Here is a 19,616-nt window from a genome sequence, read left to right as displayed (position 1 = left end):
TGATGCCATCCACAGCAATGCTAACAGAAGAAATTCCATATCTCAGTACCAAAAATCTTACTGAAATAGAAATATGAGTGGTTTCACACAGCCTCTGTAATCAGATCACTTTGGAAAGCAGTTAAGCTGCATGCTTATATTCATACATAAGACAGGGAGCAGTTTACAACTACATAAGCAAAAGTCAGCACACTGATAAATCTTGATTATTATAAAACCTCATGCTACTGAAAATTCTTTTACTGACTCCATAAAACACAAATGAAAAGCAAAACAGGAGTCTTCCAAATAGAGATGCACAAACCTTCCTCCATATACAGAGAGTATCATAATGCAATCCAAAAAAGCTGTGGCTAGAATTCCATGCGGACAAAAAAGCTTTCCAAGTGAGAAAATCTGATTTCCAAACTCAGGTTAGAATCAAACCTGTAGTCTGTGACTTTAGCTACAGTGAACTTGCTGGTGCTGTTTTTTTGAATCTGCTTCAAAGCTTTTAAAGAAATTAAGGAATCTTGACAAAAGCCACAATTGTGCTACACTCTGTTGTTTGAGTGTTTTACTGATTGTTTAGCAGTTTACTCCTTTCACCATAATAAAGGTACCAGAGTAAGGCCTTATTAAACCTGCACTATTTCTCATTCATAATGAACTAAAATAACAATATTACTATGAAGATTTTTCATACAGACTGTTTTTGGAATACTTATTACATATTGAGGACTTTAAGACATTTTTCCTTCCTTTATGCAACTCGCCTCCTTTTTAGCCTCTAATTTCTGACTTGGTTTTCTCGAGACATAACTGATTTTAATTAAAAAGCACAGAAACAAAACCTGTGATATGAAAACCTGTCCGGATTAGAGAAGGTGCAATTCCAATTCTAACACAATGACAAACTACTGAATATTCAAAAACAAAAAAAGGGGAAAAAATTATACAAAAAAAAAAAAAACATTACTACAACAACTGTTTCTGTAATCCTTCCAGAAAGTGTTCCAAGAATCCACACTCCTAAATTATATTTCTCTTCAAAAATGTACACATATCTACAGAACTATTGTAAGTCATGTCAGCTTTTAAAATATATAATCAAATGTATATTTCTAAAATGTATAATCAATATTATTACACATGTGAAACTAGCTTTAGAGTCTAACTGGCAAATGTACTGAAGTCAGCAACTGATGGCATAATTAGGTTCAGCAGAACCATAAGCAGATATGATTAAACTTTAAAAGGTTTAAGTAATTTTATCACTGTAAAATGCTTGTTGATAAAAGCTCTAAGCTTTGAAGATACAAAGCTCAGATTAATAGACCAATTTCTGACATATCATTATTAATTTTTTAATAGGATAGTGTCCACAGGCCCTTGTCAGAATCCTAGCATCATTACACCAGGCATTGTACAAAGTTCAGAATACACAGACTGCTTTCTAAAGATGCTGGAAACTGTTTTTATGACCTTAAAAGTCATGACTAATCCAATATTCCTAATATTAAAAAAATAATAATAGCAGGAAGCAGATGAAAGAGAAGACCAGAAACCATAACGGCTGTGAGGATTAACTACATTAATAACATCATGATTTGTAGTGAAAGCTGGGTGGGTTTTTTTTTTCCCTTCTTGTCATAGAAGGAAACACAGGCAAGTTTTGCTGGCCATTCTGTAAGAGATATGACCAGGTAATCTCCTAATAGTGTCACAGCAGGAATGTGTGTCCAGAAAGTATTTCTCCAGGGAATTAAAAATTAAGAAAACTAGCTGTAAGAGAGGAATCTATAGCAGAAGAAAAGCATGACATGACAGTACCTCACTGGAAAGACAGAAGATACTTTAGTATCCTCACTAAAGTATCTAAAGATACTTTAGAAATGGATTTAATTGGTAAGGGACAGATTAGGGCAAAACAAAGACTCGAATCCTGACTAGATGTACGCACATATTTATATAGTATTATTTACAGACTCTGACTGCATGCATATGTTATAAATTATGGCAGCAGGGGCTCGATGCTCCTCCTTTACCACAGCACCACAGTGGTACAACTCCAGTGTTTTGTCTGGTAGTTTACACTGCCTTGGACTAGCAAAGAAACGAGATCTGGGAATTCTGCATTAGGACAGTCTGCAGAATTGGTCTCTTGTCAGATTATTTTATGAGTGCTTTTTAACTTCAATCGCTATAATCCCACTTGCCCAGACTTACAACCATACGTGTACTAACGAAGCAACACTAAGCTGTAAATTCCTTCTGTCTGGTCCCAGCAAGACAATCTTGGTCCCAGCAAGACAATCTGGAGATGGACATGATAGCATAGAATAATTTAAATAGCTATTCTACAAACCAACCTTTCATTTCAATCAGAAAAGGGAGAGAAAATAAATGGGTATTAAAACAGATCACAGTTCAAAGTAATGAAACCAACATACATTTGTTGTTCACTCAAGTATTTCTGACCTGACCATCTGGGAAAAGAAAAGGCAGTACTTCATGGCAATAGGTAGTCCTAACATGCTGAGTTACTGAACTGTCTGAAATGTTTATGGCTAATTAACTGTAAGTTATACTGACAAGTTTCAACATCAGTCATACATACATATACAGAGATATATTTTATAAGGCTACAAAACTGTCTGAGTTTTATTAGCAATAAAAAAATGTCAGCTTTTATCATGCAAGCAACTATTAAAACCATGTGAAAGAGGCAAACTGACAAAGAAAGGGAAAAGTATACAGGTCTCATTATTGTGACCAGTCTCAAAAGGTTATTACACTGATACAGTAATGTTGTAATAAAACAATCAGAAAAATTAATATACTGAGTCAATACATGGATCTGATGGCCAGCTGAAAGAAGCGAAAGGAAGAAACAACCAGGAAGAACACTGTACCTTTTAGCACTAGTTGACAATTTAGCAGCTGTTTTGCTCGATATTTTTCCCTCTTTTTTCTTGGGCTGAACTTGCTCCCTTTCTTGTTCTTGCTGAACACCTTCACGCTGATCTCCATCAGAGCTACCTCCACTGGTGCTTGGACTATCATCCACTCTCTGCCCCTCTGTAGACATGGCAGATGCTGCACTGAACAAAGACAAACAACTGAAGTTAGTTTTTTGAGAAGAAACTGCCTAATTGTATTTCTTACATGCTTAAGGAAGGAACACATGGGATATATGTCTTTGTCCTAATAAAATAATGCTTGTGTCACAGTAGTTCAGTAATCCTTGTACTGAAGAGTTTTGCCACAAGCATCCTAACAATATTTCAGGAGCTGGCAATTTTAAACCCTATACCACTGCCACCCCCAAAATCCCCAACCAACCCACAAACAAAAAATGCAAAACAAACACACAAACCAATCCCCCTGCCAAACTCTTCACACATGCACACATATATATATGTATGAAAACCAGAAGTTACTGAAGTTAAGTGGGAAACATAATCCTGCAAGTGTAAAGCCATTCACTGTGAATTATGCTTTTCAACCACTCAGCAATACCATCAGTTAGCTGTCCCATCAACTATGCCACCAGTTCAAATCTACCACAGCCAGTTAAAAACTGAGAGTTATTACTATCTTAGCACTCTCTGTTATCCCATATGAAATAAATCTGTGGGCTCATTCCAAGTGTACAATGTGGGTTTCCACATTACAAAATCCACATCTTGGCATGCTTGATGGAAACACAGAACTAAAATGCTCTAACACAGGACTGTTTGTATTTACTAAAGCGGTGAGCACGTTGGTAGAGGATATAACCAAGTTTTTTCCTGACGTTTCATTCAGGCAACATGAAGCAACAAACTTGTCAGAGAACATGAGCAGCAAGAAACCTCAGCATATTTCAGAAGTCAAGTTAATGCTTTATTCACACACTTCTGATACTAGTTAGCTATTTCAATGTCTTCCTTCATTTTAAATAGTATAACAATATGCCGACAGATGAGGGATTACAAGCCCACTGTTACAGCTGCCATGACTTCTCAAACTCTCAAACTGCTCTAATGAAGGGCAGATGTCCATGAAAAACCCTTACTGAATTTGCATATCTGGTGGCACTAACTGATTAAAAAAAAAAAACAAACAAAAACCCAAAACCAAACAGAAAACCCGAACCAACAAAACCAAAACCAAATTAAAACCAAAGTATCCAGGTATTTCCTTAACTCCAAATCTGTACTTTAGATACCTATGTTACATATCCTTCTCTACAGATTTTTAGTAAAAAGCACACAGGCCCAAATGTTACTTGCTTACACCCACACAATCCCCATATATCTGGGTGGTTTTCTGATCAAATCTGTCTGAATGAAGAATTTGCTCTTTCATACACAAAGAGTTTCAAATTGCTGTGAACTTCAACTGTCTTTTCCTCTTACCTATGTACAGACATCATCACAATTAAGAACAAAACTATTCACCTAGACTATTATATGTTTTAAGGCTTGCTCAAGGGAGAATAATGAGATTTCAGGCTCAGATACAACCATGCTTGTTCTATGGATTAAACAAAGTTCATCTCCCTGTACATATTTATGGAAAGAGACAGCAAAGGAAAAGTAAATTAATATCAATGCCAACAGGGTTACGTTGAAAAGGACGCTTTTTAAAAAGGCCTAAGTGTTCTTGTTACAGAATAGAAATAAATGTACTCCTATACTGAAAAACCCTTGCCAAGATCTAATTCTATCAAATAATACACACTATGGAGTAGAAGAAATAATCTCTTTATGCATTATTGACACATCCAACTAACTTCAGGAGGAATTAGGTCTCTTTTGTCTATCTTGTGAAGCTATACTGAAAAAGAATTCTAGAAGTATGGCACCCCTTCAAAATGTTTAGGCATTAAAAGAAACAGCCATCAATACCAAGCGATAGATATGTGACTAAAGTTTCCCTTCATCAGCTTAAGCTGCATTTTTTATTTTATAACAGAAAACAGTATTTTCGAATCTAAATACATATAAATGCACAACACCAAACCTGCTCATTAAGGTAACTGAAATAATGCAGAGTTTCTGTCCTAAAATTAAAATACAAAAAATGTCCCCTCCTAGAGAACAATTTCTCCTATAGTACAGCTACAACAATACATTTAACATAGTTCATAAATTTACACAGGCTGATGTTCAGATATTTAAATCCTGGTTGTGAGATTTCAAGGTAAAGCAGCAGAACACTTAGAGGTAATAAACAACAAAAGTATCACATTCTGAAAAGTCAAAATATGCAACTATAATGCAATTTTGGTAGTAAGTACCCATTTTCCTTGCTTCCATATAAAGCTAAAATACAACCTCATCTCTTTTTATAACACTTAATGTTGGCCTTTATTTGCCCTAGATTTTACTTCTGACCTTTGCTTAATACATCTAATTTTAAAGAGAAAAATTCTCTCTTCACAATGTACATAGGCTTTAACACTGCAGGCCAGAAAGTTAAAAGCATATTTAATAATGCTTATATGCATAGGACATCTGCTATGAATAATCTTGGCTATAAATATTACTATTATCCAAAAAACAACTGTATTCACTTCATAAGTTCAGGTTACTATCCAGCAGACAAACACTGTAACAGTAGCCCAGAGCATATAATTACTGTAATAGGTAATGCCAACATGTACAAGAGGAAAATGTTTAAATCTGTCATTTGATGTCTGGCTATTTTCTGGGGGAAGGGGGTGTTGCTGGCTTTTGGGTGTTTTTTTCTTTTCTCCTTCTGTCCCTGTTCCTCTTTCTAACATCCAGGCAACTCTTTCTATTCCCTCTCCTCACAATACCTGCAATTTTAGGATGCTCAATATTGCGGTAAAAGTGTGTTTTAAGGGGCCTGAAATTAAGAGACTTCTAATGGGGTCAAACTTAGAAGACACACAAACATATGAACAAGTAAGAGAATGGGGGAAAAAAGTCAACTGAGAGGATGACACCGCGAAGAAAACATTTTGCTGCCACTAACACAGACAGAAACACAAGATACTCCTTGAGCTGTAAGTGTGTTTGAAACTGTCAGACAGGGCGAGAGGAAGACACACGATGTCCAGGTTCCCGGCTGCCAGGCTATTCTACATTCAGACGGGGGTTGCTAACCTCCCTGCTGTTGTGCAGAGAAAAATGAGCAGAGGGGGCAGAGGAAGGAATGAAGGGGGACTTAAAAGTCTCTGCCTTAACGTGAGATGAATCAGCACCGAGAGAGATTACAAGTGTAACTACAACTATCAATTTGAAGTGAAGGGTGTCCAAAATATTTTGCTTTTGTCAAATATATCCACCGGCACCTTCCCTTTCCTCCTCAAACTAAAAACAAAACCAAAACAACAACAATAAAAACAAACAAACCAACAACAAAAACAAACAAACCAACAATAAAAACAAATAAGACAAGAATACCCCAAACCACCAGTCATCATCAGATATCACACACGACCAAAAAAAAAAAAAAAAAAAAAAAAAATCCACCAGTCGGGGACAGTAAGATTCTGGCAATGTGCAGATGGGTCCCAAGGGCGGCAGAGCTAGTGATGATGTCTTTCTAAAGCGCTCGTAATTTCCTATAAGCCAAGATAAATTGAGTATTTCTGCAGGGTCCACCACGAGCAGCAATGGCAGCAGCCGCCTTACTTCATCTTCATTAGGAACCATAAAGGGCTAAAAGACCACAGCATCGCGGGACAGGAGGCAGAAAGAGCCCAGTCTGTGCAAGAGGAGGCTCCGCCACTGAGAGAGGCACCCGGAAGGATGGGACGGGACCGGACGGGACAGGACGGCAGCCCCGGGCTCCCACGGCCCCGCGTGGGCACTCTCCCGTCGGGAAGCCCCCGCCGCACGGGAGGGGCTGGGGGCCACGAGCATCCCCAGAACCACACACCCCCCGCACTCCCACGGCCGGGCGGGCGGCGCCGGGCCGGGGTGAGAAGTAGAAGACAACCGAGGAGAGGAGGAGGAGGAGGAGACTGAGAGAGGAAGACGTCGGGGGCACATGCGGGAAGGGAGAGGGTTGGGCTGCGGGGCTCCTTGGGGCGCGGGGGTGGGGGCTTAGTGCCTTTCCCGAGGGGTTCCAGCCCGGGGTGCCCACCGCTGCGGCAGGGGCTGTGGGGATAGCGCATCCCAGGAGGCTCGGTCGTCGTGGGGGGCAGGGGGTACCCCGGCGCCCCAGCGACCCAGGGGCGCAGAGAGTGCCGCGGGGACCATGCGGAGCGGGGGTGGGGAGCGGGGGTGGTCGCTGCTCCCGCCCGCAGCAGGGCGAGCAGGACAAATGGACACGGAAGAGTTGCTGAAAGGGTGTGGGGGTGCTGAGGAGCAATGGAGGCTGGATGGAGCCTGGGGGAGCGGGGAGCGCCGCCAGAGATGCCGAGGTGGCCGGGGGCGGTGGGGGGGGCGGCCGGGACGGTTGCTATGAAAGGGCACGGCCGAGGATGACAAGGGGGGCAAGGGGGTACCAGGCAGCACCAGGGGGATGCGGAGAGGGCAGGGAAGATGAAGGATAAAGATAGAGACAGAGGGTGGCAGATAAACGTGGGGAAGAGAGAGGGTGCTGCCGTGGGGGAGGGATGGCGAGCGACGGGGGGGTAGGAGCCCGGCGGGGGGAGGGGAGGCAGACGGGGAGCTCAGCCGGGGCAGAGGTAGGTGTACCCCGGCAGAGACGGAGGGAAAGCCGCCGCTACCTGCAGGCGAGCGCAGGTCTCTCTCTCGCTGGCGCCGGGCACAAGCTGCGGGACAATCCGTCGCGGTCGCCCCGACTCCGGCCGGGCGCGGGGCTGGAAAGGGGCTACAGCCGCTCACTGAGTCATGAGCCCGCTGCCCCGCGCTCCTCGCTGTCGGCTTCCTCTCCCCTTTCCCGTCTCTCCCGAGCAGCAGCGACAGCCGCCGCCGCTTCTCCCGCCGCCGCCGCTCCTGCCCCCGCTGCCCGGAGAGAAGTGAAGCCGCTGCCGCGCGCGCGCGCGCACCCCCGCCGCCGCCTCCGCGCGCGCGCGCCCCCACCCGTCCGCCCGGCGCCGCGCGCGCGCGCGCCCACCAGCCAATTATCCCGGGCGTTCGCGGGCCCGAGGGAGGGGCGGGAGGGCGGGGGCGCGCGCGCGGCTTCGGCAAGGGAACGGGGGGGGGGGGGGGGGGGGGGGGGGGAAGTGACGGGATGGGGGCGCGCGCGTCCGCGGGGGCTGGCGGAGGCCGCGCGCCGCCGGGCACGGGGGAGGGGCAAGAAGCGGCGGCGGGAGCGCGCGTTAAAGGGAAGCACCGGGGGCTGGGCGGGGTCAGCGGGGCAGAAGAAGAAGGAGGAGGGGATGGGGCGAGGTGGGACCTTCGGCCGGGGATTCGGGGCGGGGGGGGGGGGGGGAAATGGAGGTGAGGGTACTCGGCCTTTCTCCCCGCCGCCGGGCTGCTGCGGGCCCCCACACGAAAGTCCGGGAGGTGCAAGGGGCGGGCCAGGACAGGGCAGGGGGTGGCGGAGGCCGGTATCAACTTTCTTGGCTCTTCTCGTCTTTTTCGGCTCCTTTGTTCCCCTCGGCAGTCGCCCCCTCCTCCGCCCCCTCCCCAGTCCCGGCGGCCCGCAGCTCCCCAGCGCCTTTGTCTCCGCGGGAGCAGCCGGAGGGGACGCGGCCGATGCCCCGGGCGGGCAGGGACGCGGTACCTGGGGAGGGGCGGTGCGAGGGTACGCGGTGCCTCGGCCGGCCTGCAGCCAGGGCCCAGGCCCTTGGCACTCGGTGGCCACACTTTGTGTCACCGTGGTAGTTTCGACCGCTGCGTGGCATCAGCACGGCTGGGTGGCACAAACCGCCCCCGGCCGCTGGCGGCCCCGGTGACGTGCAGCATCCCGGCTGGAGATAGGCGCAGTCGCCTGATTGTGGCCAGGTAAATGAACCTCACCTCCCACGCAGGCAGGCATTGCCTCTGTGGAAAGCATCGCAGTCAGGAGTGGGAGAGGCCAAGGCAGAGCCGCACTTAAATGTTAGTTGTTTAGTGGGAATATTAACCGGGAAGAAAACAAACCTCCAGCAGAACTGGCTGTCAGGTAACCCCGGCTGCGCTGGGCGATGAGACACGTCTGTCCCTGTGCCGACCCTGCTGCTTTAATCTTTACATAATGTGCTTAGCTATGTTATGTAAACTATCACCTCAAACCTTTCTTCCTCTAACAGAGAAATATACCAGCTAAGGGCTAAAGGGGTAATGCCAAGTCAAAATGTTTTCCCTCTTTTAACAAGTATAAAGAGTTTAAAAAATAAAACGTGTTCTTACCATTCTACATGTAGGAGGAAAAGTTTCTCCCTGCTTGAGCTGTGAAGTATTGTATTTTTTCTGACTTATGGTTGAGGTGTAGGTGGAGCTTATGCCACCAAACACACAGAAGTTGAGAACTTGAAGCGTTACTGAGGTATATATGGATTAGAAACATCATTGATACCTGCTCTTGTATTATATCCAGATAGCATAAGTGTTTTTTGCAGTTTACGTGTATGTAAAATTAGTAATTTTCTTTGTTGAGAAATTGTTTTTAAATTACTTGGTTTATTTCCTCTTCCTATTTCTTTGCTTAATAATCCCAGTAATATTTTCACCTAAACCTAAAAATACCACAGTCAGCTAGTTCTTCCTATTCTGTGTGCATTTACAAGATATTTTCTTGCTTGTGATGGAGAAAAGCTCCTAATGTCAGCTAGGTGGGTTTCTATCTGCTAAGCATACATTAACTTTCTTGGAAGAACTAATAATGAAGTAATTAATAGAATATGAGGTGTGAAAGTCCTTCAAAAAATGCAAACCTCCTGCAAGTAATGCTACTCATTGTGCTGAAAGGTGCATTGCACACTCTTGACATCATGGCTGCCTTTTCTAAAATCACTTAAACCATGCTTTTTCCTTTCAGTCATTTGAAAACAGACCTCCTGAAAACCATCCAGGAAGTGATAAAATTAAATTCTAAATGATTCTTCTAACCATATTTCCTTAGTGTTGCTCTGACAGCATAAGGGTGCCTTAAAAGGAGGCACACATTGATCTGTGTTAACTCCTCGGCCCATCTCAGGATGTCTCCTTGGTGGCAGTTCATGGTGCTTCATTACAGATCTTTCCTGCTAGGATTTGCAGGAAGCACAGAGAAAGAAGCTGAGTGAATAGCCTAATTGAGACAGGGGCAGGATGGGGCCATACAGTGTCCCAGAATCTGGGTCATAATTTCCCAGTGCTAAAATAATCAAGGGAGCACTGAAGTGTTTCAGCACCAAGTGAGAGGTTTGAGTCATCGCGAGTCAGGCCCTGATTTTTTCTTTTGGTGTGTAACCTCTGGCCCAGAGCCCTAAATGGTAGGGCTTAAATTAAGGACAACTAAACTAGGCAGAAGGTTTGTACTGCCTTATGAATAGAACATACACACTGAGGTGTGCCCTGTTTTAAAAGCAGAGGTTTTGAATGAGCCCTACCTGTGCAGTGTAAAGAGAGTAGGGCAGGGTAGTCAGCTGCTCCCATTTTTATCCTTTTGACCTTTCAAAATAATGTGTTTGGCCCTCAGATGTTAAAGGTGGCATAATATTGCTCAAAAATCCTTTGGAAGACTTTTCTAAATTTGGATTATATAGGTTGAATCCTGGCCCTTTCGAAGTGAGTGGCAATGCTTCACTGTTAGATTTCACCCATGCTGGAGTGCTAAGGCACACAGTTACACTTCCCCCCCCCATGCTTAGTTTAGTGTGGTTTCTAAAAGCTGGCACTATTTACACCACCAGACACATCCAAAGCAAGCAACGTGAGTTCTTTACTCTCACAGAGACTTGGAGCTTCTTTGTGGAGACACGCCGGAGTTCATTTCACCTGGCACAGGCAGTCATGCTTTAAAACTATTATGGTTAAGGACACTTTTGTTAAGGGCTCTTGATTTGAGTGTCTGTTATAAGGGCAGATATGTCAGTCAAAATCTATGAAGTTGGAGAAACCTGAGCAAAGTTTCCATTTAGAAGTGTTTTATTTAAAGAAGTAATAGATCTATTTAGATTTTTCAGGTATTTTTACATTTTTAGCTATAGTGAGATCTGTAATCAATTATAGTGAATTTTATCCATTTCTTTTTAGTTAAAAAAACAGGGAAATATTGTTCCATGTCAAAAAAGAAATAGGAAAATGCAACTTTGATTTTTTTTTCTGCATTTCTGTTTATGCACTACTGTTCATTCCCATTTAAAAGAACATGTCATTTATGTATCACTGTTAAAGTCATTGAATGAGCACCATTGTCAAATTGTAACTGGTAAAAGGGATTTGGTTTTCTTAGGTAGAGAAAAGATGAGAAATCTCAACTGTGGTATAGGTGAAGACATAACTATCTTGTGATAGCATATCTCTCTTTCAAAATTTTATTATTTTATATTGAAAAGTGAGATGATAATATTCATTTGTCCATGATGTGCCTGATTATTACATCAATCTTTTCCAGCCAAGTCCTAATGAGCTAGTTTGTTTCATCCATCTGAACTATTATCAGCAAAGTTTGGAGGAATGGGGACAAAGGTGCCTTTATTCATTTTTTACCTGATTCCACTTTTCAGCTCCACAGGAGCTGTCAAAGCCTGTGTTGTTCCCCCCATCTCTGCCCTGCTGGGAGTTGGGCCCCGTGGGGCTGTTTGGATAGTGGACAGCAGGCAGCTCTCAGCAGCAGGCCCTAGTCTGGTCCTCCATCCTGAGCTGTGCTGGGGGCACAGAGTGAGGAGTTTCTGTAGTAGCTTTATGCTGTTCCAGGATTCTTCTCCCATAGCTGGTTTTCTTTATGCTACTATGACAGCACAAAGCTGTAAGGACCATCCAGAGGATCTAGCCTGTTGTCTGTTTTTTTCCCTCTTTGGTAGTTCTTTCTCCTGTTTGTAGATAGTTTATTCTCACACTGCATCTATTTTTTTTCTACAATCTTGCTTTGCTTTTGTTGCCATGTGGATGGATCCCGCTCTGTACGTTGGCAAATGTAAACTGAAATTCAAAGGTACCCTGATCTCTGAAGTGCCATCTGTGTTTGAAAATGCAGTATCTGAGTGATTCAGGGATCAGGATTCTTCTTTCTGTTTCTCTTCTCTCAGCGTGTGGAATAAAGTGGCATAGCAAAGCAGATATCTGCAGCAGAAATTTGAGTTTTCAGTTAATTGTGTATGTCCTCATCACTTAAAAAATGACATCCTATATCAAGAAAAACATTGATTGAGTCCTGAACACTAGGTAAGCCTGTTATTCAAATAATGCCTTGACATAAGTCTGTTTAAGGTATTTTCATGCCATTCTGAAGTAAAATGATTGTGTGAACACAGAGGCAAGTTACTGCTAGCCTGACTTCTTTATTTGCTCTACAATGCTGCAAACCCCCAAATCATTAGCATTTATTCACTCTAATATTTTCAGGCCATTAAATACAAAAGGAGTTGTAAGTTGTGTGGCAAACAGCTTTTAAGGTCTCTTTAATTCTAGCCTAAAAAACGAAGAATTTGCAGCTCCTCCTCCCCTTTGCTCAGAAGCAGAACTGCTCCCACTATCACTCAGCTGGAACCAGAACAAACAACTGGGACAATAACCATGTGGCATCAGAAATCCTGGTGGCTCTCTGCTGCTTTGCTATCTAGGATTGTAAAGAATAAAGATAAAACATATTAGGAGTGGGTAGGAGGAAGGTAGTAACTTGCTTCGGTGTCCTTAATAAAAGCCTCTATTTTTGTTTAAGATAGGGAATAAATTAACTGCATAGTGTCCGGAACAGAGGTTTGTTTCTGTGTGCTGGTTTAGAGCCTTACTTAGAGCCTAACTGCAAGATAATTGCACAGGATAATTCCATGATAGTTTCATGGAAACAACAGAAATTGTTGACAACTGAATCCTAGACTAAGCCGCTGCTTTAAAAAATCTCGTACTGCATGTACTGAAGGGAAAAATCTTTATCTCCAGAGCTATTGTAATGCGTTGACCTGTAACTGGAAGAATTCCCTGCATTGCCTGTCTTAATTCATCACCATATGTGGGAGAAAATGTTGAAAAGTGAAGATAGGTTAGAAAAGAAAATTGGGGTGTTTTAGGTGTTACTTCCACACTCTTCAGCACCTCCGCATTCCTATTATTTTCTGTTGGTTTCATAACATCTTAATTCACAGGATCAGAGCTTGGTTTTCTGATAAAAGATGGGTAAAATTCTGAGGATCTCTGTGGTTCTGTTGGGAAAGTTACATCTTTACAGTGAAAAAGAAGCCGTGGGCACTCATGTTCCCTTTTAATAAAGTTAAGGTTCCAGAAAAATGTGGGCTAATGTTCTCTATGTTTAATGCATGATTAATGCATGCTTAGAGTGTAGGCTCTGCATCCTCCACAGCAAACCAAACCCCATAAGCAGGCTCATTCAGTCCCTTCAGTAGGAGTGACCAAATGCATTTCAGGAACCCAGTGGACCACAATCAATCTAAAGCAGACTGTCTGCCTCGTGCACGGTGGAAAATACCCGCATTCTCTACCGGGGATTCCCCCAGGGAAGTGGAAGTTCCCTGCAGTAATAAGTCAGTCTAGTCACATTTTTGCACTTGTTTCCTGACCATCCCAGCCAAAGAGCCTGATTTGGGCTGCAATTGGAAGGGATGGAGGGGAATGTCTGTAGTTTTATAAACCTAAATTCCTCCTTCTGCTTTATGGAATCTTATACACAACTGGTGCCAATACAGCAGCTGCCAGTGGCTAGGTCCAAGGACAAACAAAGGGAGAAAAAATCAAACATCTTTTGTCTCATCCTTGGTGGTAGCTATGGCAGGGAATAAATGGAATCTCTTGCCTACAGGTCTAGGCAAAACCTGGCAAGCTTCTCTCTGCTCTTCCATAAGCTACATCTGTAGAACTTCAGGGAGCAGGAATCAAAACAGCAAGTGCTCATTTTCCTCAACTGCATCAAACAAAGCAAGCAGTGGGTGCAGCAACTTCAGGGTATTCTCTTAATCACCTTCGAACTGTTCCCATGACTGCAAAGTCATGGAGAGGCAGTGGGGAGGACACAGATGAAGCAAACATTTATTTGAGGAAGCTGGAAAGCCCAAGACAGGAACACATATCTACTTCCCAAGGAAGCAGACTTTTTTCCTGTATCCTAACCACAGTTCAGAGCCCTGAGCCACACAAAAGTGGACTCTCGGACATCTTTACTTTTTCATAATGGGTATTTGAAGGAATTTTGCTTAGCCCCATAACTCATTTGAGAGCCTCCATAGCTGTATTAATTCCTGTATTTTAATCCAAGTGAACTCTTATTTAGACCAACTTTGCTTCTTACATAGGCATTTCTACCTCTGCAAAGTCCATGCTTCTTGCATTTTACAGTTAATTTGGAAAAGTAGAAAGCAATTAAAGAATCCAGCACACAGTTTCTCTTTGTCTCTGGTTCCTGTGTTTGACAAATTTTTGGAACTGGAACCCAGAGCATAGCTGAGGACTAGGCCCACAAAGGCAATTTGATATCTGTTGCAATTTCTAGCTATTGATGCTGTAAAAGCTAGTGAAGTACACAGTTCTCAGGGGAGGCCACACATTTCAGGGGAGATAGATAACCAGAGCTAGATATTTAGACAGTGGAGGTCCACAAATATTTGGCTGAGTAGTTATCCACTTAACCTAGTCATCAGGAAGTGGCAGGGAGAGATGACAGTGGCTCAGAGTGTTCCACAACTGTGGGTACACACCTCTCATTGGGGCTTTAACTACAGGTACCTTAGCTGAGTTGGTTGGATCATGGTGCCAGTGTCACCAATGAGTTCATGATCTCCTGTTTCTAGCCTGTCCAATCTGCTGACAGAGGCATCACTGATAATGTGGGAAGTAGAAATTTAATTCTGTCTGCTGCCTGAAAGGACAAAACCCCCACAGTTTATAACTCTCAGAATTATGTCCCAAACACTACAGCATTTTGGTGTTTGGCTTATTTGTTCTCTCTCATTGTGTCTATTCTTTCTAAAATGTACCTACATCTTCACTGGGTTGGAACTGAAAACGTGAAATGCCTAGCAAACAGGCTAAAAGTCATTCTCTATCTTTTGATCTTTCACTCTTTTAATATTTAATGATCCCGTTCAAAATGGAACAGCATTAGCAAGAGAGATTAGGAAGTCCCCTGTCCCCTTGCAACACCACTGCATGTTTTCAAGGTAGCAATGAGAGATTAAGAGCCCCTCCGGGAAAACAGGTGGCTTTTGCCTGTGTCTCTGATACCCTCAGTCAAAGCTCTAACCACTTCACATTTTGAAGAGATGTTTCTGCCCCTGCTTTGGTGCAATTGGGAATGCTTGCTTTGCTAGGACAACATCTGCAGGCAAGATTACAGGATCTTAAGCTTGTGAGTCATGGTTGTCGGGGTCACAAATAGGTGTTAAATTGCTTGATGGCATCAAGGCTGGGTTCCTACTCTTGGGATCAAAGGTAGGACTTATTTAAACCAAGAAATCACCACAATCCACCACTAACTGGAAAAATACATTAAAATAACTAATTGTGTGTTACCATTCAAACACACCCTGCAACTGTGTGCTGATGCACTAGTGAGGTTTTCAAACATCCAGTTCAGACAAAGTGGGACAAACAGATGGGTGAATGGTCAGTCTCAATGAGGACATTTTTGTTTGAAATTCCTTCCAATACAGTGCACTATGCTCTGCCCTAGACCTTGGGAACCTCCCTTGGGATGAAGCTGACAGTCCTGGGGATCTCACACGGAGAGAGATTCCTCACCCTGGGCAGGGTGTGGAATCCCCAGGAGAGGCTGGGCAAGGAGAACTGGGCTGGCAGGTGCCCTCAGGGCCCTGACACTATGTCCTTAAAACCACTTTCAACAGCCATGTACTTTTGCTAAGAGGATTTTATTTTTTATGGACACACAAGGAGTATGATTCTGAGTATAACATTTCTAAATTTCTTAAATTTAGTTTCCATATAGTTATGTATACATAAATCCCATTTTCCAGAGAAGAATTATTATCTTTAAAAAAAAAAAAAACGCTCTCGGGAAAAAGCAGAAATCGGTCACTCCCAGGAATGCCCACTAATTCAGCTAGATTATTATTATATTCCACAATCAGCCAGCCAGGGTTTATTATTCCTTTGAGACAATGGGAGATATAATTTGGTTTTGGAAGAGATTCAGCAATAGCTTTTCCCTCCTGCATGCCGTCAGCTTGGATTGCGCCGTGTTACCGGACCAAAGTTCCCGGTGGCGGGGATGCCAGCTAAATGGCTTGCTGTGCTACATCTCTCTTGAGGTGAAATGCCATGGAAGCTGGGAGTTGCACAGCTGCCTCGGCATCTGCTCACAGAGCCCACAGATCTGAAACAATGGGCCAGAAATTGGATGGTAATTTAAATATAATGGTCTGTCCATTATTGGTAATTAAAAATCCATTGGTAGCAGCCCAGAAGGTAAGGGAGGCATCTGAATCAGACACAGGTTTCCTCTCACCTGGGTGGACTAGGATAGACTTAGAGACCAGTGTACTTCTTTTTTCATGTGGACCTACTGCAAACTCCTTGGAAATAAATGGAAATGTTTCCATTGGCATTAATGGACTTTGGACAAAATCCTAATTGCCTCTATAAAACCCTTTTTAATGTTGCCATACATTATTTGTCATGTATGTGTTTTAATAAAACAGTCCTGAATGTACCACAGGGAATGTGCTCCTTAAAATCTGTCTCTGTTTCAAACTCTAACAAGGGCAAGCTCTCCGACAGGAGACTTCAGCTTTACTCATTTCTGAAGGAAGGCTTAAAGTACTCTTTAATTTTATAGGGAAAACAGAAAACTGTGCAAAAGTTTGTGGTGGTTTTTTTTTTTTTTTTTTGTTTTTGTTTTTTTTTTTAAGAAGAACCTCACATGCGCATTTTCTTTATTCTGGTTTATTTCTTGATTCATAACAGTTTTTCCCTCAACTGTGGCTTTGGTCTGGAACTCAAAATGCAAACCAAAACTGACTTAGAAGCATCAAAGCTTGGGTGATGTGGGTTTTTTTACTTCATGTAGTTTGATCACCAAAACATATCTATGGGCAAGTTTGCTCAAAACAGTATCTAGATTAAATGAAAAGTTAATGAATGTCATAGTAAGGCTTTTTCTAAAAATTACCTGAGTTTTAAACTTAGAATGAAACTCCAAACTTGTGTAGTTTTATGTGGCATCAGATTTTGTTATAAGTGTCATGGAGTAAGAACAGTCTTTTCTGTTAAAACGTAAAATATAAAGTAAGAAGAGCTAAGCAAACTTGTGTAACTACACAAATGAGTAACTTTTCTCAGTTCCTCTGACAAAATGTGCATAATAGTCACATGGATGATAAAAATGCAGCCCGCCCCCCCCCCCCTTAAATTTGTATAGATTTATGAATCCTTCAAGTTGAGATGCCAAATATTGATAAAACTCTTGGAAGAATCAGTGAATGCTACAAGAGCTTTAATGTTCCACAGCATAGCTGTAAAGGTGGTTTGAATACCATTTTTCACTCTGGGAACAGAAAAAATATACTTTTGACATCTCAGGTTGCAGCTGCATTCTTGGAAGCAACAGTAATTTACAGTTTTACCAATGATATGGGAAGACAGAGATCCTAAGCAAACTACAAGTGGTTATTATCAGAGTTTCAGACTAAGCTGGAAGATTCTTATAGGTTGTTTGTTTTGTGGTCTTCTCCACAGTGAACTTCCCATAAAGGTATTGGTGCATAGCTAGTGGCAGGTGAAAGTGCAGTGGCTGAAGCAAAAAAAAAGCATCCCCATCTCTGCTGGCTTCCATAGGCATCTACCTTGCAGCAGGGGAGACTGAATGGCTTGCAAATTGGCTTCTGAACCTTGCAGTTCAGCATAAACCAAAATCAATGTTGGTTTACCTTAACAGGCCAATAGGCTGTGGTGGTTTAAAGCTGATTTGTGAGAGCTGTTCAGCTCCCCACTGTTAGCAGCAACCTCAGGGAGAAGTCTGGTAACCTCTGTAAGGATTCCTGTGAGAAGAGCAGCCAACACTTCCACACCTTCTGTTTAGTTTGTCGCTATTTACTGCTGTAGACCTCTACCTGTCATTCTTTTAGGTGAGATCAAGATTGGGACCCACTTAACTCACTACTTGTAGCAAAGATTTAAGGCTGTATGCCTCAGTGTGCTATCCCAAGAATCTCAGTTTAGATCCTCATCTAGCCTTGTATCTCAGGGACATGAAGAAATCAACCAACTAACTTTATTGCAAAGAAAAATATCACTGAAAATGTTTACTTTAAAACATTCAAAATAAATCAGTCAACAACACATTTCATTTGCCATGTGTTTCCCTTCTGCATGAATACTCGTCGTCTTTGTCCGTAGTGGATACCTCAGTTTTTCAGATGAAGCCTATTTCTGATTTCTTTTTATTAACAGTTTTTCATATAAATACAGTAGGTTTTGAAACTTTTTTCTCCAAACCACACTTCTGTCACAGTTTATGTTCTAAAGCCACATATTCTTGCAAAGAATCATGGAACCAAAAGCACTGTGGGAGGGTATGTGCCTCAGCAAAACCTTCTTCTTCTTTTGTTTACAGGCTTTTTCAGATTTTCCATGTACACAAACTACCAGGTAGCCTTCTGTCTTCTTCAGAGGATTCTTAACACACATGCCCTATGTGAAAGTGAAAAACCACAGCCCCTCTCATTCCCCTATGCTTTCTTGCGATGCTTCATCCTTCATTGTCTGAGGCCAGGGATTACTTTCATAGCTCACCTTTGGCAGCCACTGTGGCTGTTAGGACAACTCTGTATAATGCCAGCTTTCCACAGGATGTTGCCCTAAAAGGTTGTGATCCAAGGCAAAATGTGTCTTCCCATGAATAAGTTGTTTTATCCCTCCTATCCCTTCAGGGAACAGATGATAATGTGTTATAAATTTGACTTGTCTGTCAGCTTATGGCCTTATTCATTAATTTATTTAGTAGGAAACAGGTTTTTGGCATCTGGAATGAAGTCCACTTTCATTAACTACCTTGAGATAATGAAGATGGAGCTGAGTATTTTAAGCTTTAAAAATACGCAAAACCAAAGTAAGAACAAGGCCCCTACAGCAAGTGGAGAAGAGGTGAACTAGGGAGAAAAAACTGTGGTGAGCATCTCACATTTAATTTTGTTTAAGTAAGCCTCCCATTGTCCTTTCTCTGCCTTTGTATTTGCTTTTTGCCATTTTTGTCACTTACCTTCTACTTTTTCTCTTTTTTTCTTCAAATAAACCTTTCATACCTGAACAGCTTGCTATTTTGTCTTCCTTCTTCCCTTTCCTTTTTCAACAGCTCAATTTTTTCCTGTTGTCTCTTTAGACACATTCTTTTTCTTGACTTTGTCCCTGGATAATCTTCTCTCCCCCAATCCAATCTGTTGTGAATATTTTTCCTTTCAGATGTGTGAACTTGTGCCTTAGTCCCTCACTTCACAAACTGTAACCCACAGACTGTTGGTTGATGACAAATTGGGAGGCTGTTAATCAGAGAGCTGCTGTCTTCCAGATACTGAGTATCTGAGCCACCTTCAAAGACAAAGCCAGTCAGATACCTATCTAGTATTATTTCCTGCATAACTGTAGATGTTGTTATAACATCATGAGGGTACAGGTCTC

General features: G+C 42.7%; 2 protein-coding genes across 3 annotated transcripts in view; both read right to left on the bottom strand.

The window, feature by feature from the left end:
• LOC136569946 (ubiquitin-conjugating enzyme E2 E2) overlaps positions 1–7,928 on the bottom strand; it is a 201,348-nt gene extending 193,420 nt beyond the window's left edge. Inside the window, exons 1-2 of one of the 2 annotated variants that reach the window (XM_066570438.1) lie at positions 7,673–7,928; positions 2,895–3,078 (exon numbers count right to left, since the gene is read on the bottom strand). In XM_066570438.1, the coding sequence (XP_066426535.1) occupies positions 2,895–3,070 (176 nt within the window). In that variant the 5' untranslated portion in view covers positions 3,071–3,078; positions 7,673–7,928. Of the gene's footprint in view, positions 1–2,894; positions 3,084–7,672 lie in introns of both variants that reach the window. The other variant, XM_066570353.1, reaches the window with a different exon arrangement.
• Positions 7,044–8,816, bottom strand: LOC136559239 (basic proline-rich protein-like). The gene is made up of 2 exons (XM_066554710.1): positions 8,728–8,816; positions 7,044–8,676 (listed from the first exon to the last, which is right to left on the bottom strand). The coding sequence occupies exons 1-2, from the start codon at positions 8,814–8,816 to the stop codon at positions 7,044–7,046; spliced, it is 1,722 nt and encodes a 573-aa protein (XP_066410807.1).
• Between the last annotated feature and the right edge of the window lie 10,800 nt (positions 8,817–19,616).

The sequence above is a fragment of the Molothrus aeneus genome, chromosome 1 (genome assembly GCF_037042795.1).
Source record: "Molothrus aeneus isolate 106 chromosome 1, BPBGC_Maene_1.0, whole genome shotgun sequence".
In the NCBI taxonomy this organism is placed as follows: Eukaryota; Metazoa; Chordata; class Aves; order Passeriformes; family Icteridae; genus Molothrus; species Molothrus aeneus.
This window is presented reverse-complemented; position numbering and strand designations above follow the sequence as displayed.

Bases quoted from the DNA above. Each gene is read 5' to 3' on its own strand.
- LOC136559239 (XM_066554710.1), bottom strand. From the start codon at position 8,816: ATGCTGCACGTCACCGGGGCCGCCAGCGGCCGGGGGCGGTTTGTGCCA. The intron at 8,677-8,727 runs GTGACACAAAGT...CCCTGGCTGCAG, and splicing joins CAGCGGTCGAAACTACCACG to GCCGGCCGAGGCACCGCGTA.